This window comes from Alligator mississippiensis, chromosome 6, assembly GCF_030867095.1.
Source record: "Alligator mississippiensis isolate rAllMis1 chromosome 6, rAllMis1, whole genome shotgun sequence".
NCBI classification, from domain to species: domain Eukaryota; kingdom Metazoa; phylum Chordata; order Crocodylia; family Alligatoridae; genus Alligator; species Alligator mississippiensis.
In genome coordinates, this window is record NC_081829.1 from 75474198 (window position 1) to 75496285 (window position 22088).

General features: G+C 41.2%; 1 protein-coding gene across 1 annotated transcript in view; it reads right to left on the reverse strand.

Moving 5' to 3' along the window:
- JAKMIP3 (Janus kinase and microtubule interacting protein 3) overlaps window positions 1–22088 on the reverse strand; it is a 262100-nt gene that overhangs the window by 69709 nt on the left and 170303 nt on the right. Inside the window, exons 9-17 of the mRNA XM_059730016.1 lie at window positions 18642–18677; window positions 14482–14541; window positions 12706–12834; window positions 9197–9325; window positions 6035–6118; window positions 3575–3637; window positions 2895–2993; window positions 1754–1852; window positions 1604–1657 (exon numbers count right to left, since the gene is read on the reverse strand). Coding sequence (XP_059585999.1) covers window positions 1604–1657; window positions 1754–1852; window positions 2895–2993; window positions 3575–3637; window positions 6035–6118; window positions 9197–9325; window positions 12706–12834; window positions 14482–14541; window positions 18642–18677 — 753 coding nt within the window. The remainder of the gene's footprint in view (window positions 1–1603; window positions 1658–1753; window positions 1853–2894; window positions 2994–3574; window positions 3638–6034; window positions 6119–9196; window positions 9326–12705; window positions 12835–14481; window positions 14542–18641; window positions 18678–22088) is intronic.

A 22088-nucleotide genomic window follows, 5' to 3' on the forward strand; every position in this document is an offset into this window, starting at 1 on the left:
AGCTGGGATTATTAAGATGCTCTGAGCTGCCTTTCACCAGGGTGGTAACTGGCCTGACATTTCCTAGGGGCTCCCAGGCCACCAGGAGCCCAGCCAGGCCACTCATCCCCGGCATGGTGCAGTTTTAGGTCATGCCCAGGACCAGGAGCCTCCTCCATCCCCATAGCTCCAGCCCATAAAACTCCAAGCTGTTCCTGAGCCTCAATTCTGCTGGTTGATAGCTCTCTCTCAGCTGCCAGCAATAAACTGCTGCTTCACCTTACATATATTCTGGGTCTCAAAATGGTCACTGGCTGCTGCCTGCTGCAGCCCTTAAAGTGGCTGGGTACTAACAGTGCCCTCCCACACTGGCATTGTCAGGTCCCTGGTCCTGGACACCCCTGCACTCATAGGCTAGCCAATGCCAGGCTCAGCAGCCCCAGTCCCCTCTAGTTCTCTGTTCCAGTGAGAAGGGTTGCAGAGAGATAGAGAGGGGTTTGGGATGGAGACCAGTGTATGGGAGCTGGCAAATGCTGGCACACTTTCTTTGCCCTGCTGTCTTTCCCCCTGCCCAACCCCCCTTGAAAGGGGTGGGGAGGGTTGAGAGCTGAGCACTGTGGGATTCTGCAAGTCCTATGGGTCCCCTGTCCTTGTGCACACATTCCAAAAAGTACTATTTTGGAGAACTTCAGCTGCTTTTGGAATAGTTCAAAGGGCTTGTACATTTGTAGAACTGGCTCTTTGAAATGTTTCAAAGGCATTTGAAACATCTCAGTTGTTACTTCTGCCCATACTATTACTGGCTACTAGCTTGGTCTGTTGTAACTCCTTATCTCACCATAGACCTGATGGCTATGGACACCTATCTCACCATGGGCATTGGTGTGGAATGTCAGTGTTGGGGACTCCTCCAGTTACATAGATCCAATTATTTCAGTTTCCAGCACAACCAGAGTGGTGTGGCTGTGGCCTCTACTTCAGCCCAGTTCGAAGTAGCAGCTAGAGGAAGGAGGTAAGAGACAGTATGAGAGCCCTGAAGCTCAGTCTTGGGGTAGGGAGTGAATTTCTCCTCCTCAGTACTCCTGCTGAGCAGCCATATAAATTCTGTAACTCAGGCCTTGTGGGAGATTCCCAAAAGAAATGATCAAAAAAGGAGTTTGACAAAAAAAAAAAGTTTAAACATCAAACAGAAACTATTTTATATGATGGGAAGAGGTTTCCATAGGTATAATCACCCTTCTATTATAATTATTTCTAATTAATGTCTGCCTTTCCTGATTTTGCAGTTTAAAAGTGCTTGTATCTAAGGCTCACGATACTCTACCAAGTTTAAATGCAGAAAATGATTAAAATGTGAAATCAAATAACAAATATACAAAGCAAACAGAAAGCGAAGAATATGTTATCAATGTGGTTCATAGGAATGTGTGATCGATGTGGTTCCTATGTGGTTCATAGGAAGCCAGAAGCACTCAATTTGCAGCCCTGTGCCTCAATCCTAATGCAAAAGAGATATGTAATAACAAACCAATACAATATGTTGTAGGTTGCCATAATGCCACATTAAGAGGAGGACAAATATTAACAGAAACATGCACAATTTATTAAAGGAACATACACTTACGGCGTTATCCCCTAAAATATCCAATTTTTTCATCAGCTCTGCTACTAGAATATCCTAATAACAAGAGAGAATTGCACAGAAAACAATCAATCAGAATGGAGCATAAAACTGTGTTTGTTGGAAGCTATCATAAGAAAAAAGAATACTTACTGTTACACCTTCTGCCTCACAGTAAACTTGGAGAGGACTTTTCCCTTCAGTAAAAGGAATGTGATGAAAGTTGATAGCAGGTGATCTTCTTTCTCTCTCCTAAAATCAGAATCATTATACATATGGAGATTTACAGTTTTAAATGATGCATTATATTATTTAGAAGATGCAGCCTCATTAAGCATACATTACAGGCATTCCAAAATACATACGCTGAAAAAGTGAGCAATTTATTTTAAAAGCAGATTGCTGAGTAATGCTATCCAGAAGTTTCTTTCTCTGTTACACAAAGAAGTGGAAAGCCCTTCATTCTACCTGTCATGCCCATATATTTTAACAGGAAGAGAAGGGGGAACAATTTCTTTGAGAAAGATTTAACCCTTGTGGAAAATTCCAGACTGACATGCAGCGAAGGCCTCGGTTCACACACAGCGTAAAGTAAGTCTACGCAGTAGCAGTAAACATTTCTGCCTCCTTTATTCATCAGTGTGCACAACCGTGGTTGTCCAGCCATTATTTTGGTCATGTAAAGAACTATGTTTGTGAAGAAGCCTGGATGTGTTGATATCCAAAGGGATTACTGAAACAAATCGGTTTTTGAGATTACTATCTGTGCTGTTACTTTTCCTTTGGAGTTGTGCAGAAAAAAATGTAATGTTGGTCAAGGGTTGAAGATGTATGTTCTTTTTAAATGTTGTTAACAGCTTAACAAAAGATTCACTGAGACAAATGTAATCATAAAATAAACATGGTATGCTCCATACAGTGCCCTTAATCTGGGTTATTATAAAATTTATTATTTTTAGCAGTGACAATAAAAACTCCCCTGTTACATGACATTTTGATTTTGTCTTGTTTGTTTTTTTATGCAGATGTGATAGAGTAAAAAAGATTTTTAAACTGGATTTTAACTAGAGTATAAAAGTTTGGAGCTTTAAAAAGTGATGCAGTAAGACAACTAGGGTAGCATAGGGTACTCCATTAAAATAGCTATAAGAAACTGGTTTTCAGCACTATAAGCAGATAAAATGAAGACAAAAACAAAAAAAACCCTCCAGAAGGACTCTATAATTCTGACTGCCTTCCAGCTTAATACACTACAATAAGAGTGAAAAGGACTGCATAGTGTATGGTGGCTTACTTCAAGCTCTAGTATTCTGAATTCCAGGAGTTCATTTTGATCTTTAACATCCTGGACATCATGTTTTAGTCGAGCTTCTTCTGTTTCCATTTGTTTTATCTGTAAAATAAAACATTATATACACACAAGTACATATATGCATATGTGTGTGTACACACACGCTCACACAAATGTATTATTAATTTTAGTTTTGTATGAATGTTAGATCTGCTGTGAATGCAGTTTGATGGAAAAGGCATGCAGCTTGAAGTAGAAGGCTTGGATTTAGCAAAAAATTAGGATTCAGCCTTCAGTACTAAATAGTGGTTCTGGATTCCACAACTCCAGTAGCATTCTGCTTAGATCTCAGGCACTGTGGAGCAGTCATCAGAAGATTTGATTCTATCTCCATACTTTGTTTGAAGCTAGATGACTTGCTGAACTAAAAATGTACTACTTAAAGTCAGCAAATATGCTTGCATTTATCATTATTGCAGATCATAGACTCTATGCTGCCAAATATAGCCAAGGCAGAGGAAGAACTTGTGTGGGAAACTCACGGGCTATTCCTGAGAGAGTTCCACACCCTCTAGAAAAATCACCCTCTGAACAGCGTGAGAGTGAATAGTACTAGTGAATCACATATATTCCTTATGTTTCTAATGGTTTGAAAATGAATGGAAATGTTAAGCACAAAATACCTTCTCTACAAGTTCTTGATTTCTTCTGTATAATGCTTGTTTTTCTTCAATCCACTTCATGTCCTTAAAACAAAACAAAAAAGGTTGTTGTTATAGGAAAAGATGACAATGCTTCCATAGAACATAATTATATAATAAAAATGTATCATCATTCACCTGCGGAAAGTATATAAAGTTGTATAGGCAACCTATACAACCTAACTTTTTGAATGCTTGACTTTGAAAACATAATGTTCTTTAATGCAGTTTGTTGTACATACTTAGAATAGAACCACTTCAATTTCTCAAGAAATTGACATTAAAAACCATCCAGATCAATAAAATGAACAATGACTGCAATAAAAGTGTGAAGTGAGGCATCTCCACTAATCTCTATTATTAATGAATTGAAAGGAGCAATTAACAATACTTTGATTTCCATGTTGTGCAAGATTCTAAAAGAGAAATCTTTTTTTAGATTAATGAATTATTTTGGTAAATATGAAGTGAGAAGAAAAGAAAAGCAATCTGAGATGATTTGTTTGCTGAGATTAATGATGTTTGTGCCTGAGTTGGAAAGTCAGTGATCAAGTGCTCATTTAATTAATGTTTGTAAAGCACTTTAAAAATGCTGTCTGCATAAGTGGCTAAAAATAAATATCATCATCATCATCCTTGTTTCAAAGCTCTATTTGTTGTCCATGTTTTGGACAATAGATTTCCAGTCTGTTAAAAAGAAACACAATTCTTTTTTCCTATAACATTTTCATAATGTTTCATTCTGTTGAAGAAGTTCAGGAAGGGCAGAAGGACCAATATGTTCCACCTCTTCCAATATATTGCAAAGGGGAATTCACTTGCTTTTCAGGGCATTGAATACAGCCCGTTCTGGAAATTCTGCTTCTTTGCTGCTGTAGTAATTATTAGATGTAGCATGGTAATCCTGCCAGGTTAGATATTCACCAGTGAATCAAAACCTGAACATTATTCAGGTGAAACCTTTAGCAAATGAGAGAGAAATAAAGCATTTCTTTAAAAATGTTTTGACTGCATATTAAAGTTCTATTATAATAAAAGGCAAGACTAGGTTTAATTTTAACAGGAGCTTGATTGAACCCTTCAAGGTTCTTATAAATCATTTGAACTAAGCTTTCAAGAGGGCTCTCTGGGCAGATAAAATACAATGGTATTTTAACAGATATTTTGTACTGCAAACTATGGAAGCAGTTCCACAAAAGGCCTTCAGAAACCAGCTCCATTACACAGACAAATGTATATCAGATGTGGAGGTGGGGGCGTTGAGGGGGGGTGGGCAGGAAGCTGAGAAAAGATTTTCACACACTGATTGCCATCTCTTTCCCAGCTAATATATACAGCCAGTACCATGAGTGCACTTCTCATATTAAAATGTCTAACAACTACTTCTACAATCTAACATCTGCTTTATCTCTTCACTTAACAAAACAACAATCACTGCAACTATAAAAAAGATCTTAGAGACAAGGACGTATTTTATTGATTTGAAGACAGATGTTTTTGAGGTTTATGGTTCATTCTTTTTAACTCTATGCAGATATCTATTTTGGCATAGCAAATATGTCAAATATATTATGCGAAAATGTTCTCAAAATTCAGGTCAGAGAAGTGGTTTTACATGGTTATAAAATGTGATTTGACAATAGTTTTTATATAAAAAATTATTAAACCTGTTAGGGTGACTGTATTTAGATCTTGGGGAGCACTGGATTTGCAGCAGAATAAAGGCTTTTATCTGTGTCTCAGCAAAAGCTGCTGGTCACAAGGCAGGATGTTATATTAAAAGTAACATTGTAAATGCTTGGGCAAGCAGTTTCCTTACAATGGGATAGTGTGTAGAATATATGGTGTAAGAAGAACAAGATGCAGCCCACCAGCTATCATCAGGAGATAAAGTAGAAGCAAGACCTTGGAGATGAAGATGGAGTCAGCAAGAAATCAGAAAGACCCAGCAAGTGACCGGAGGAAGCCGGGGTCAAAGTCTTGAGCATGTGCTCTTAGCAAAGGCATGTAAATGAGTGAAATGCATAGGCAATCCCATGCTAATGAAGTAAACAGTAAACAGGTGGAGCTTGAGCTAGGAGGAGATATGGGTGGAACAAAAGGAGGGATGAAGGTGGAGTGAATGTTAATGAGTATGAACCAAGGTGTATAACATGTGAAAAGAGCTAATATTGATGGCTGTTCCCCTGGTTTCATGGGCTGTGTGTTTGTGAGGGAGCTCGCCTGAAGCTGTCTCCATTCTGAATAAAGCTGTTGTGAGCAATGTGTGCTGGTGTTTGCTCCCTGCTTGCTCTGGCTAATGAGTAGCAGGATCCATGAGCGATTGGATCATTGTCTCCCTAATCATTGGGCGCTGCATGGAGTTGGGGTCTAACAAAACCCACTACTGTATTTTTCTTTGGCTGAAAATTTGTAGCACAACTAGTTCTCACAATACGTTACCTGTCCCTGCTCAGCAAGTGCCTTCTCTAGGTCTTCTATTTGAGTCTGGGATCTATGTATTTCTGCTTGGAGCTGCTCACGCGTCTGTAGGATGTGAGAAAAGATATATCAAACTTTCTCTAAAAGTCAAAATACTAATGGAGATACAGCAAATATTGAAACATCATGTACTTAAATCAATATTATGAACTTTAAGGGAATGAATTTGTAGCTAAACATTTAGGATTACTCATTAGTAATTTTAAAAGGTAAAATTGTAGAATGGAATAATTTTAAGATTTAACTGTAAGATTGGAAAGAACATCATCCAGTTAATTAGTCACCTGACAAAAAATTAACTGCTTCATGCACGTGACTATTTGATACATTCCTTGCTCAGAGATCAGAGAATTGTGCCCTTACCTACTTTTATCAAGACAGAATGTTTGGGGGAAAAAACGAATGGAGGAATGTGGAAAGTCGCCTCCCCAGAAAAAATGGGAGGAAATAAATATCAGTAGGTTGAGGGGTGCACTTGTATCAAATTGCTTTAAAAGAGTTCAATATGCACGATGACACAAAATTTCAAAAATAGCTTCTACAATTGTGCCCTAATTTTGGAGCCATTTGGCCTTTTTTCATCACACTACATATAGTTTTCCAGTACAAAGGCTAATGGATGCTAGTTGGAGAGTGCCACATCTTCTGGCTTTAACGCCAAGGTCTGGGAGTTTAGGGTTCAATGTTTCCTGTTCAATTGATGCCATAATACATTTAAAAAGAAAGCCACAAATTCAAATGTGTTAGTGATGCCATCAAATTTCTCAAGAGAAACAGGGAGTCCTGAACAGAATAAATAGCAGTTTAAAAGTATTTTCAGTTATATTTTAAAATAGTTACCAGTTTGCTCAGGGTAGAACTCTAGAAGGAATTTTTCCCCATGTGTCCTGCCTACTTCCTTTCAAAGCCAAAGGAAAACTGCCCAAGGACAAACTGAGACTTTACTGCTTGACTGGAAGTGGCTTTGCTAGTAAGATAGTCTCTGTTTTTAACATACTTCCCATTAAGAGCACTTTTGTAAAAAGAGTTCTCGTTTAGCCCAAGTTTTATTAAGTTGTCTTTTGAAACAGTAGGTCATTCTAAGGAGCACAAGGGACTATGATTAACCTTTGAGTGTGGTGTCAAAAGCAGCAACAGCAGGAAGGAGCATAAACTATTTTTACACATTTTGTTTTCCCCAATTCCACTGTCAGAAAGGTTTCTCCACTCACTCGCAGAGACAGTTTGTCATAATATCATGTTGTTTTCAGTCCAAATTATCTTATTTGTTTGCACTACCCATATGAATTTTACTTCTTTATTTGAGTAACGATGAGTTATTCCCTCATTGTGGTTTTGGATGGTGATATTTTTTGTTTCATCACCATTTTCTTAACATTCACAACTTCTACCATGTCAAAGTGGATAGCTGGCAAATCTTACAAAGTTATTTCTAGAACTGATTCAGTGTCCAAACAGAGTCTGATGATGTCAATCTCTAAATGTAATTAACAAGGAAAAAAGGGATAATTTTTATTTCCATGAACATTAGAGAAATCCATCAGTAGAGGCTGCTATGGAGTTATTAAATCATTGGTTTAACTTTCTCAGTACAGGGGAGAAACAAAAAACAAAATCAAAGATTAGTTACATGGCCTGATCAGAAAAGTGACAATACTGATTCAGTTAGAAGCCAATTTAGAGCAATCCATTTGTTTTTAATTTAGTTCAAGGGCTTGTTTATCACTTGGCAAGTAACTCCTGTTCCTGCTGTAAGGAATATGTATATGAAGCTTGTTATATCTTTCACAAAACTGTTGTTCACATTGCCAAATTTCCCTAAAATGGGATGAAAATTCCTTGAATGGAAAATGAAATGTATTGATCTTTTAAATATTACATTTTAGGCATAGTTGTACCCCCATCAGCGAGCTTCAATGGGTTTGCATTATGTGGATGCTAGGGCGGAATTTAGTCTTTAGTTTATTAGCATGCATTATTTTGTTCTTTGTCCAAATAAGTTGCTTTCTCAGTATTTTATGATGTATAAAAAATTTGTATTGTAAAAAGCAAGTGTTTCATTATATAATACAATTGATAGTGGAAACTGTTCTCATAAGGAGATATTCAAGGAAGACAGGCACAACAGAACAGTATATTCTGCAATTCAATTAAGAAAATAAATTTCTTTACAAATTATAAGCCTTTCAGAAATGTTATGCAAAATCATGTAATCTCAGGCATTTAAATTCTGGGTATTACATATTAAGGCTATTGGTAACAGAGTTTTACAGAAAGAAAGCTTAATTTTAAGGATTTCCCATAAAATATTCCACTTGACATTCTTTTAAGCTGATCAGAGTGTAAAAAAAAAAAATTAAAATTCAATAACTGGTTTCTTCAGCAATCCAGCACTTTAATATAAGAGAATGGAAATCCAGCTGCTTTTAGAGACCATAAATTACAACCCAGCAGTTAAGATTGCAATGCAGATGCATTAGGAATTCACAGCCAACAATATTATAAAGAGACACCACTACGGAGCATATCAATTTCTTCCAGCTGCATACATGAGTACAATTAAGGATTAAAGGGGGAGGGCTGAGGGAAAAAAATCTTTAAAATGTTGCAAAGTCTTCTCTTTTTTAACTACTGCTCACATACAATTAAATATGTAATCTATCCTGCAATCTGGCCCAAATTCCAGTACTGTCTTTAATTCTATCAATGTGATTTCTAGCTTTGATTGTATTTGGAACATTATCTTTACCTCTTATCCTAAACTGCTATATAGTATTGCTGTGTCTGGACCTAAGGACAGCTGCATTTAAATGATGGGTGACATGACTCTAAGGTATAGGTAAAGTAATTGAATTGCTTCATTAGAACTGTAAAGCATTTCAGAACCTATCCAGGTAAAAGACATTTTACAAATCTAAAAGTATATTCTAAATACAGGACTATCAAAATAATGCCAGCTTGTAATAATTCTACTGGTTTAAACTGGACTTAATCTTCTAGGGCATCAGTGGAGATACACTGATTTGTAGCAGCCACTGGCCTGTTATGAAAACAATAGAGCATTTAAATTTGAAAAATTACAATTACAATCCTTTATTTTCATGTAATATAAGCCATTTAGACCTTAACTTCTCGTTCTGCATCCAATGTTCCTCCGACCTGTTCTTGCAACAGAGCATATGCTCGTTGCAAAGCTTGATATTCCATTGTCAACTGCCGAAATCTCAGTTCTGTTTCTTCTTTGGCCATACCCTGAAAGGATAGATAACACACAGGTTTATAATTTGACTTTTCCAAAATGAAAAGTATAGAAAGTCTAAAAGCAATCTCTGTGTTTCCTCTGAAAATGGAAGATGCTGGTCTGTAATAGACAGCACTTTTAAAATGCAAGTTGGCAAGCTGTGGTCATAAAAGTCTGCTTTCCTAGTAAAATATTGCTTAAAAACACTTCAGTGAAAACAGGATAAAAGTCTTTCCTTACCAAGTGTGCACTACTTGCCAGAATTGCTGATCAAAACTATTATGAGGAAAAGTTCACCAGTTTTTGGAAAAATGCAGAGTATGTCATCTATGAAATACTCTGACTGCTGAATCATCCCTCAATCACTGCATTACACAGTCACCACTGGGGCTGTGTCAGTAGCATTTTTGAATGAACATGTGATCTTTTTTACAGTGCACTAGGTTTTCAACCTGAGAAAAAGACCAAAGGAGTGAGTAGTGGCTGATTTTCAGAGCTACTATACACCTATAGCTTCCACAGAAGTCAAGGAGAGGTGGGGAGTCACAGTACTTAATTGCTTTTAAAAAATGCTTCTTTCATACTGACATACATTAGATTGGGTTATCAATATCAAGAATAGAACAGTGTGGAGATTTTTTTTTTTCAGGCAAATAATTTATTTCCTGAAAATGCAGTTTCAATCCTCTCAGGACTATTCATGTAGTCCCTAAGCACATCTGACTCAATAAAAAGTTTGGGGGCTAGATTTACAGTTGTGGGGGTGATGGCTTTTTACCCAATAGCTCCATTGTTAGAGCACTCACCCAAGACATAAGAAGCCGAGATCTGGTCCCCTCAACTGCCCGAGGGATTTTTATGCCACATCACCCACATCTCAAAAGAATGTCCTAACAACCAGACTGTAGTGCATTCTTGGGTAGGATACTTTCAATCCCTTCTAGGGTATCTGTTCCATTTAGCGTGGAACTGTCAATACCCACTGAAGAACAGCGTGAACATGGCTTGTCAGCCAAGTGGTTTGGCCACTGACCTGGGAAGGGGGAGGGACTCCTGGATTCCAGTCTCTGCTCTGGTGAATTTTAATTATTTTTTCAGAGTGGAATAGCATCAGGAGGTGAGAATAAGACCGCTCCATCCCAGAATATCTTATTGCACAGTTGTTCAGGCACTCTCCTGAGAGGAGGGAGATGTAACTTCAAATCCCTGCAAGGCAGAGACAGGAGTTGAACCTGTCATACATAGCGTGTATGCTCTAACCAGTAGGTTACTTGATAAAAAAGGGACAGTGGCACCAGTATTACCATCAGCTTAAATATAAGCTTTCGTTTCTGTTACTTTTTTTATATGTGCTGCCAAAACAAATGTTTTGTTTTAGGTCAAATAAAATATTTAATTCAAAATGAAATGAAATGTTTCATTTTTTCATTTCAATGAGAAAAACAGAAACATTTTTACTTGATTCATATTGGCCCTTTTTCTGATATTTTGGTTCAGCAGCAAAAAAAGTGAATGTTTCCACTCACCCATAAATAAGTTAATCTTCTATAAGTGGCAAGGATTTTCTGTAATATCTTTTGGGCATCAAGTGCCCTTCCTCAGGCCCTTCCTGAGACCTGTAGAAGGGTACTTGATGCCTAAAACCTTTTCCAACAGCTCTCCCAACTATACAGTTGGTCCAGTAAATGATAACATTGAAAATCCTGGCCTCTTAGACATTTCCTAAATCATCACTGCTACCAACAACAAAGTGATCATTTACAGAATGTAGTTATCATATGCTGCTAAAAAGATGGTTCACTGATGAGATGCTTTTTTATCAAGGTTCTTGCTGAAGCCTAGAAATAGGTAATTGTAGATGGATCCGATATGAGATTCTGAAAAAAAACACTGACTTTTTTGGACAATGTTACTTGGAAATTAACTTCACAATACTGCTGGTATTCAACCAGTGGTGTCAGCCTGCTGCTGTTTCTGCATTATCTCTTGGGTTAGAGACAGAAGTTACACATAAACTAGTTTCAGTGATCAGAAACTGGTTTAAACTGGTAACAGAGCAGAAGTTCAGTGCACATAACCACTTTCAAAATGACCAGAACTGGTTTAAGGTAAACCTGGTTGAATGTAGCATCAGACTTAACTGATTTAGTTCACACCAATTTATGTAACTTCTATCACAGACCCCTTCCTGGTTCAAGTTAACTCACAGTCCCCCAAAATCCCAGCATGCTTTGCAGCCCTGGCCTGTCCTGTGCTGTCAGGTCCAGGGAGTAGGGTTGGCCTCCACTCTTCTGCTCACCAGCTGGAGCACTGAGAAAGGGGTGGGGGTGGGAAACCTAGCTCCACAGTGCAGCGGGGTCTGCCTGTTGGGGGTGGAGCAGCCCATGCCAGGCTTTTCCCCCACCCACCATTGGAGTGGCAGAAAGGGGGTGGCCAAACCCTGAGGCCAGGCAGACAGAATGAGGCAGAGGGGTCTTTAAGTGTCCCCCTGCCTGACACTTTGGTCGGGGTCTGCCAGGGGTGCAACAGCCCCTGCCAGGCTTTTCACCGCCCCCTGTTTGAGTGGAGGGGAAGGGGCATGGCCAGGCACCAGCCACCAGCCACGGGCCAGCACGCTGAGGCAGAGGGTAGGGAGGAGTCCCTGTAGGCCAGGGTGGGCCCCCCTTCCCAATCATGCTCAGTGGATCTGCCGGGGCCTGGCCATGCCAACGACCGCAGCTCATTCAGGAAATGGGAAAAGCCTGGAAGGCTTCTCTCCCAGCTTCCCTCCAGGCTTCTGGCCACTGCCAAAGGGAAGGGAAAGCTTGTTCTAGTGCCCCCAGCTTCTAGCCTGAGCTACTGCAGGCATGTGGCTGCATTTCTGTAATGTCTGTCCACTTGCTTCTCAGTTGAATCTATGCAGTGTAGACTAACCTGCAAAGATTGAATCGATTCAGCCTTGGGCTGTCAGAGAAGGAATAAAAGTGCTTATAGTCTTTCTACTTCCCTGGCTGATTTCTTAATGCTAAGGATTGGAAAATTCAATTTAGAGAACGTAGACTTTTTCTGTTAGACCCAGATGAAAAATCCCAGCTAAAATTACAATTAAAATGTGCATAGCCTTTGCAGCTTTCCTAGCTCTAAAAGATAATCAAATTCCAAGGTCTGAGGTATAGGATTTAGATGTGTCTGGCTTTGCCATGTGTGATAGACGAACAGAAGTATTATCCTCCAAAGACGGGATTAAGCTCACAATCATTTGGCTACATCAGTGTCTCTGTCACAGGATATATCAATTAGGAGTGGTAAAATGGCTTAGTAGCATGATTAGAAATTCTGATTAAAAGCATAAAATTAGTGCAGCATAAACTGAAGTTTGATCACATCTACTTGATGAATGGGGAAAAAATACCTCTTCCAAGTCATCATCAGGAGTGCAAGGAGTTTGATCTGTTCTGTCAGTCTGATACGAGATAGAAGAACCATCAGACTCAAGGGAAGCTTCTTCATCATAGCCAAAAAATGTCTCCACCACCGGCTTCTGACCAAATGACAATGTGTAAGTACAGCTAAACAATACAAATGTATATAACAACACAGCAAAGTTGGGCCTCTCAAAATGTCTGAAAAATGCACTCATGGTTTCTCTAACAGATTTAAAACAGTATTAGTTTATACACCAAAAGATTAATTTGGGACTTCACACACTTCACCAAAACAGTGATATACTTTTCAGAGAGTTGCATTCCTCTTTGTTTTAATCAGCTACCTTAGGCTATGTCTACACTTCAGTCCAGAGGTGCAATTGCATAGAAATATGCAAACTACCTTTAAAAGACTTTTCCCAGCCTGATCACCAGTAACCTTATTCATCTGTATGTTTTCATATTAAAGCTGATATGACGTATTTCTGTCAAAATATTGACTTATTAAACTGAACCTTTTTGTAAGAAAAGGTTAATTTTGAAGAACATTCTACTTGAACATTTTGTGAGAAAAATATTAAGTAACATTTTTGAAAAAGTTTCTTTTCAGCATTTTTAAATGAAAAAAAATCTAGATTTCCAGTTTGCAATGACTTTGCCTTTAAAAATTGAAGTTAATTATAGTGAAAAAATAAACGACTAAAAATAGTAAAAACTAAAACAAAATATTTCAAAAGGATCAGCATTTCAAAATGATATTGATCTGTGGTTCACTGAAGTTTTTTAGATTTTTACATTCTGCAATTGGAAATTATTTCAATATCTCACATAAGCTAAAACCATTTCCAGCATAGATTTAGACTATTTAAACATGCATAGCCACAAAGAATTAATCTGGGAATTGATTAGTATGCTACAGTAGTAAGGGACTGGATTTTACATAAGCCTCAGGGGGAATAGTTTGCTCTGACTTATACCATCTGTAACCATACCAAGGACCTGTTTCGTCATTTAAAACATAGGGCAGCTCCTTGATGTTTCACCTTATCCTCTCATTGCACAAGTCCATTAATTATCTATCGTGCAGACTATGCAACATTTCCTTCTTCCATCTCACTGAGCATTAATTAAAATGCTGTTGCTGTTTATAACTAACGATTTTATGCACACTGATAGATTCCATAATGATTTACACACATTTACTTACACATGTTTTAGACACTATTGTAGAAATTAGTTAAATTCAATTTTTTCTTATTCATAAAATCTGCCTACTCTTTATACAGACTATCTTGTTACTCCTGAGGGATACTCAAACTACATGGAGTAATTAAGCTTTGCATATTAAAATGTAAATAGTCAAGTATAAATAATACGAGATGTAAACAGTTACCTCCTAAAGTATGTGGATTAAATATCACTAATGAATATTACGGGAAAAATGCTATGGCATTCTTCCATGCCCCACCTACAAAATAGGTCTTACTATTCTTTTAATAATCATAAAACTCTATATAGGATTGTTCTTGAACTGCTTGACATAAACTCAGACTTAAGTTTCAATTTTCAAAAGTCACTTCTAATGAGGTGTCAGCTTTTACATGCCCAATATTAGGTTCCTTACTGTGTTTCCACTGAAGTCAACAGAAGTCAGTGGGGCCAGGATTTCATCCTCACCTTCAATAATACTGAACACTATCTCCCTCTAACTTCACCACAAAAGACGTTATGTGCATCAGCATTTTAAATGATTTTGCTCTTACCTTAGGAATTTTTGTCATTTTTTTCCTTTGTTTCCTGTACCTTAAAAGCTTATCACGTTCCTGGAAAAAATATATATTTAGTTTATTTGTTAGCTATTTTCAGAGTGTTAGCACTTAAATGCACTGCATAACCTTGTCTGCCTATGTCCTTAGACCAACACGGCTACAACCTACACCCCTGAATAAGCGTATGTATTCTTTAAATTAACAAAAATATAAACATTTATATCAGTAAAAGTCTGCAAGAAAAGACAGAAATAAGCATCAGTCACGTGCCAATGGCTCTTTGAAATCTAACAAGTGTGCAATATGAACGTATCAACTGCCTGATTATATGAGAATCCTGACAGCTAAGGACAGACTAATCAATACTTCACACTGACGTCCTGGGGCTAATTGCACAGCTGATTTGTCAACAGAACATTCATTTAGATCCTTGTTACAGCTTTTTTCTGAGAGATGGAATATCTTCCTGGTACTGAGAAGTGAGAGTTAATTCTTGCTTGGAAGTGCTTGGAGGTGCGTGCAGCTTCTGTACTTGCATTTGGAGCCATGAACAAGTTGAATCAGCCCGTTACTACAGAACAGCAATCAGCAACCTTTTAAGGCCATAGGCCAGAATGACCCAGTTTGGGTCAGAGGCAGGTGGCAGGGTGGGTGGGTGGCTGAATACTAGTACCCAGCTGCCGCTGCTGCTTTTCCCCACAGCAGAACGGGAAAGTGCCTACTGCTGAAGCCCCATGCCCACAGTTTGGGTCAGATGGCTCCATAGGCTCTAGGTTGTGATCTCTAGTATGAAACGTTCAGGGCCAGACTTCCACAACTGCTGCAGTCACATGGTTTCAGCCGGGGCAGATCCCAGGTCAGGGGTGCATTGGTGCACTTGCACCCCTGTTTGATTCCTGGTCCACCCAGGCTAGGGACAGGCATTCAAAAAGCCCGAGCCGGAACTGATTCAATCTTTGCAGGTTACTCTAGTCCACATATGTGCGCAAGGCAGGGGCTGCATGCTGCCTGCTGCGGGCTCCCTCTGCTGCCCTTCTCCAGGGCCTCCGCAGCCTGGTGTGAGCAACCTGGTGCTGCAAAGAACAGTGGAGTTGCGCAGAGAGCTGCCTGCTGCTGCAAATTCCACTCTGCCCTGGCGATGTGTCCCCTGCATGCACGTGGCTGCAGCACGGGCGGTGGTGTAGAGTTGTGCGCAGGGGATGCAGGCAGCTTGGAGCTCGCAGCGGCAGGCAGCTTCCTGCATGGCTCCATTGTTCCCTGCAGCACCAGGTTGCACATACCGGGCTACAGAGGCCCTGGGGAAGGGCAGCAGGGCAGGAAGCATAAACCTGAAGTGGGCAGCGCACAGCCCCCACCCCATGCACAGATCTGGGGGGCACAGGTCCCCCCTACCTACTGGGAATGCATGCAGCAGCAGGGAGCACCTCCCCCCACTCCAAACCCACAGTGGGCAGCCTGCCCCATGCACAGATCTGGGGAGTGTGGGTCCCTCCTGCCCCTCAGGAGTGCACGTGACAGTGGGGAGCTATCCCTGCCCCCCCATCCCCGGACAAGCTGCCTGCAGCCCCATTCCACTCCCGCCAGAGCCCTGCAGCTGTGCGTTGTGGCCCAGGGCCCCAAGGCCCAGGCACTGGCTGGCTGGGCAGCAGCCATGAAACTCTGGCAGCCTTCAGAGGGCTCATCGCAAAGCTGCAAAATCTGTGGGTTTCTCTGGTAAAATGAGAAATCTGTGTTTGCCTCTGTTAAAAGGCAAAACCTGCAGTTTACTCTATTATTCCATGGGAAATGGAAAACCAGGATCCCTGATGATTAAGAAGGGGTTTAAACCCCAACCCTGGCCTGCACAGTCCCCATCTGGGATGTGACTGATGGGGAGGGGGAAGCAGTCCTCACCAGGCTCCCCCCCGCCACCAACTGCTGCTCAAGGGGTGGGGAGTGTTGCCAGACCCAAGCCTCTGGCCCCCGGCTAGCACTCTGAGGCAACGCAGGGAGCTTATCAGAACACAAAGCTCATCAAGAAAACAAAGCCTCTCTCTTATTAGTTCAAGCTTTTCTTAAACAGCTTTTTGCAAAGCATTTTAAAAGGAAGAACAGAGGGACATTACCAGCTGACAGTTGATTAGCTCCAAAAAGCCCAAAGTGCACACTGTTTGTGTACTTTGTTCCAGTTAATTTGGAGACACACAGACATAGACACCTAGGCATTAGTCCCCACACACAGATACTAGCATGGGGGTGGTGTGACCGTGACCAGATGCTGGCTGGGGTCTGTGTCACTGGGGTCTGTGCTGTGGGGGAGGGGAGGGGGGAGGGATTCTTGCTTGAGCAGCGAGTGGTGGCGGGGGTGGGGGCAGGGGGAAGCCAGGCAGACACTGCTGTGCCTGTAGTCTTCACCTCCTTCTCAGCCAGCCAGAGCTCTGGCTAGGGAGGAGAGGGGCCAGGAGCAGACAGCCTAGCCTAGCACAGCCCAGGGCTGAGAAGTATGCTGGGATGCTGGGGGACTCTGATTTAACTTAAACCAGGAAGGGGTCTGGGACAGAAATTCCATACACTGGTTTGACCTAAATCAGTTAAGTCTGGTACTACATTCAACAAGGTTTATTTTAAACCAGTTTTGGCCATTTTGAAACTGGTTTATGTACACTCACTTTACGTTCTTTTAGAGGTTTAAACCAGCTTCTGTTCATTTAAACCAGTTTATGTGTAACTTCTGTCCCTAGCCCCAACTTTTAAAACTAATTGTCTGGCAATGGCAGCAGCATTTCTAATCAGGCAGTGCGGAGGGAGTCTGATGACTTTAAGGCTCATTATAATCTACCTGACCCCTTTTAAACTCTCCATTCCACGGGTGTTAATGATCCTCTCTTCTTTTTACTGGTCTTGCTGTTCCACCAATCAAGCTATCCTTTGTTCCTCAATTCTGCTGGCTGTTAGCTGATCTTCTAAAGAAGCTCCTATTTCAAGGCCTGGCAGATTATTTTTACCTCATTCCAGTGAAGTTAGATTTGTTTTTGCTTTGACCTTAAACTGAATAATATAGCCCTTAGCATATTAGTAAAGCTTCGAGTTTACTTTTAACTGGAGAAAAAGATATGTTGTTTTAGATGTGATAATGCACCACACCATTTGCACCCCCCTTTTCAAAATTCTAGATTCTCTTTTCTCTCTACTAGGCCATTTCTCTTCTAGACTTTAGGGGATATTAAACTAGTGAGTGCTAATACCTTTTGAAAATGAGGCTTGAGCTTTTGCAGTTATAATATTATAAAACATTTAATAGTACCGGCACTTAATATTTCAGATTTTTGGAAAAACATTATTCTGGGTTTTTAACAAAGAAAAGACCCAATACTCATAAAACAATATACATTTTTAAAGTGATATACATTAAACAACCCCCCCCCAATTATTCTCTAGCTGATTAATTTCCTAAAATGATTCTAAACAAAGATAATATATTCTTACTGACATTTACATCATCATCCATGATGAAGATTGAGCAGTCAGAATGCTAATAGTTTTTTGGATGACAGAATAACTCACTTTTTCTTAACTTCTGTACTGACAACAGTGAAAAAAATTATCAATACAAGTTAGCACACATTACCTGCATTTTATACAAGCCAAAGGGAGCCTGCAGTGATAGGTTCCCTGGCACTGGTTCTAAACACACCAGTATTAATGGATATGACTGTTTTCACTTGCACTGAAAAAAGCAAGATTCGAAATTGGTAGAAACTGTCTCTTTGCTTTCAGCTGAGAAGATGGCTCCAAACTGTTACAAACAAAAACAGTTCCACTGCTAATGCTGCCAAGTAAACTTACTAGAAATTGTGAAGGCAGTTTAACCATTTTGACTTCTCAAGATGCACTGTTTTGTGTGCAAGGTAGAACAGAAGGTAAAACACCTTTCCAATAAACCATCCCCCTTTCCACTGAAGGGACTACTATCATTAGAGCTTTCCCCAGGGCCGGTAGTGATAGGAACCTTGAGATAACCTATGAATATGAAAGTCATTAACAAATATTACTTTGAAACATATCATGATTACAAGAAAACATTAAAGGGCGTATGTGTTCTACATGATTCCCAAGGCCTGCTGCAGAAAATAGCAGAAATGAGCATGGCAAAATTACTAATATACATTACTTACTATTACACTCTTCACATAGCCAGCAGTTTCAAGAGTCTAATAAAAAAAAATAGATATTGTCATTAACTGCAAGGATATAAAATTGTATTAGTTTTCTTGATCTGATTCAAGCATTATGGGTTCATCGCATAGCCCATTCCATATTTAAAAAAACAAAATAATTTCATTTACTTTGTAAAGAATCTATAGAGGATGTGATAATCCAAGAGAATCAGGTTGTTTCTCTTGGTGCGATTAACATCCTGTGTGGCTGCTAGTCTAAGAGCTTTAATCAGCATTTCAAAGAATATTTTTAATACATTCAATGTCTGAGTTTGCAATCCATGCTTAGACATACTTTCATTGGCTTCAATGCAAATTTGGTATGAGAATAGGGATCTTCTAGGGCCAAGACATCACTTCCAACTTTCCATGTGCAAAATGATGAAAACCAAGTGGATCTAAGAGGAGAGATGTAGAAGTGGAGAGGTGTGCTGCTTTTACAACATGACAGTGCCCTATCCCCTGCCAAGAATACTTCTTAGTGTTTTGAATACTGAGGACCTTGTTCACATTAATTCTAAATGACTCAGGGAGCTCTTAACCACCATGAAGATGTGTAAACTAGTTTTAAGCACCCTTTCAGCATCTTAAAGTTATGCCACTCCAGGGCAGGTTTATCTCTGATCTGTTTTACCCTGCAAGTATTCCACAAAGGTGTGGCCATTCCCCCAAGATAAGGCACCCAAGTTTCAGTCCTCCAGTATCCCAGGATGCTGTGTCCCCTGCCCCCAGTCTCTTGTTCTGTGTGGACAAACTCTCCACCCCCTGAACTCTACTGCCCAGAGGCTGGCACTGGCACCAAGCCAACTCCTTCCACCCCTGGGGGTGAGACCTGATCAGGCAGCTTGCAAGGGCACAGACCTGTACAGAAGGGAGGGGTAGCATGGGTACAGGAGAGAGCAAGGTAGTGGGCCAGATCAAGACCCCTGTGAGCTGGGGCTTTCCTCTGGGGACAGGGGCAGTATCCCCGTGAGCTAGGGCAACCCAATCCCATTCTAATCTTAATTAATTAAAACATGATACTTTCTTGAATTTACTTACTCTTTATTTCTTTTCATATTCTTTTTAATATTCTTTTTATTTTATGCTTTCATGCAGGGGTGGGCAAAATATGGTCCATAGACCAGATCCAGCCTGCCAAGAAACTTTATCTGTCCCATGGCGAGTCTCTTGGCCTTGTCCAGTCCAGGCTTGGGGAGGAGCCCACACCATGGCATGTGCAGCTGGTCCTGCCATGCCCAGGTGCACAGTAGGGCTGGGGTGGCACAGCAGCTAGACTCTGATTCCTGGCAGCCCTGGTGGTGGTGGATCCTTTCAGTTGCCACTGCCAGTATCACTGCTGCTGCCAGCTGAAGCCTCTCTGCCCAGCACCCCAGCCCATCTGTCCTGCACCCACCACTGGGGGCACCAGATGAAGCGGGTGGGGTCTCCATGGAGACTGGCCTAGGACCCCCAGGGGCAGATTGTGCTTTTCTGGGTGCATGGGATGGGGCTCTGGGTGGGTGGGGACTGGCATCCAGGAGCAGGACAACCAGGCAGGTGGGTCTGGGGCCAGAACTGGGATCAGAATTGGGATCTCAGGGCAGTGACAGCAGAGGGCTGGGGCCTGGGGCAGAGCTGTGATCTGCTCTCTGCATGAAGGATCATGGCTGGTTTGACCCAGGAGGGGGTGGAATGTATGCCCATGACCTAGCTCCTGCTACTCCCACCCCAGCACAGGAATACATGGGCGGCTCCAGTACAGTGCAGCTACAAAGTGGCATAGCCCAGAAGTGCTGAGTGGCCCCAATGGATCATGACCAGATTAGGCTACCCCATGCTCCTGGGTCACACCACTCTGCAGCTGAACTGTACTGGGGCTGCCTGCATGTGCCTGTGCTGGGGTGGATGAAATGGGGGCTGGGACAAAGGTGTACATGACTCCATCTCCCTCCCATGTTGGGCTGGTCATAATCCATCATGTGAGAAGCAGGTCATGGCTCTGCTACAGGACTAGGCCCTGTGATGTCACCACCCTGAGATCCTGATCCTGGCCCTTGCCCCAGCCCCAGCCCCACCTCTGCTCCTGTCCCACTCCTGGACACCACTCCCCACCCACCTGCAGCCCCATCCCATTCTGCCTAGTCAAACACAACCTTCCTGTAGGGGCCACTTAGGGAGTTTTGGGAAGCTGTTGAGGGTGTGTGTGTGTGGGGGGGGGGGTGCTGACCTGGCATGGGGGGAGAGCAGGTGATAATAAATCAGCCTGCAACAGCTCACCAAAACACCCTAAGTGACCCTTCAGCCCAAATAATTCCCTCACCCTTGCTTAGTGGCTTCAGTGGCTGACTTCATTTCAGCACCCAGGCCCCAGCTGCTGTTCCCACCCCCTGCCTACCAACCTCCCATTTCCCAGTCCCCATCATTAAACTCTCTCCCTTCCAGCCTCATGCTCCTGACTCCACCAGCCCATCTCTCCAACCCACCCCCACGTAGATCAGGGATAGAAGCCTATCCTAGCTCACCACCCTCTTGTGGAAGCTCACAGCTGAAGCTCCTAGTCAGGCCCCTGCTCACTAGCCCTTTAGTGGCAAGTCATAGCCATGCAGGTCAGGAACAGTCAGAGAAGGGTTTTAGCTTGAATGTGCGACTGCTCTGAACTCAAACAAGCACTAACATGAATCAACATTTGAGAAGCCTATACTGCAATGTGTAACAACACCCTGAGACAGGCAGGAAGATGTTCTTTCTCTGGAACAAACATTTCTCAACCTAGCGGCAACGTCTCACTGAAGCTAATGGTGATTAGAAATGCACCCTGAATTTGAAAAAACAGAGTGTAAGTTCACTAAATTTCCACTGCTTTAAGCAGCACTGGCTCACAGAGGTGATATAAATTCCAGAAAGGCACTAAATTTGGTGATACCTTTTACTGGACCAACTGTATATTTGGGGGAGATGTTAAACAAGTTTTTAGACACTGAATAGCACTTTCTGCACAGTTGGTGCAATTAAAACTATCACCAAGAAAATCTTTACCTCTTGTATATGTCCCAGACTTTTAGAGCCATTATAATGCTCCAACCCTAATAGCATATATTCCATTGTCATTCTGGTATGGGCGTTGGGTATTTTTGCTTAAGAAATCATTCAAGGTATCATTTTCTCCCCAACACACCAGTGTTCTGAAGCCTCATCTTTGCTAATCACAAAAAGGAAAATCATGAGAAAGAAAACAAAAGTTAAAAGCTCTCAGCATCATTACAAACAATGGAACGCAGAAAAACAGTCCCTTGTGTAGTTTAGACTTGATCTTGCTCCCATTGCAGTCGGAAAGAATTGTTGTCACAGACTTCAATGGGAGTAGAGTATGGTCATTAAAGTGCTTTCTAGAGGCTCACAATATCTGAGTGAAGCCCCCTTCTG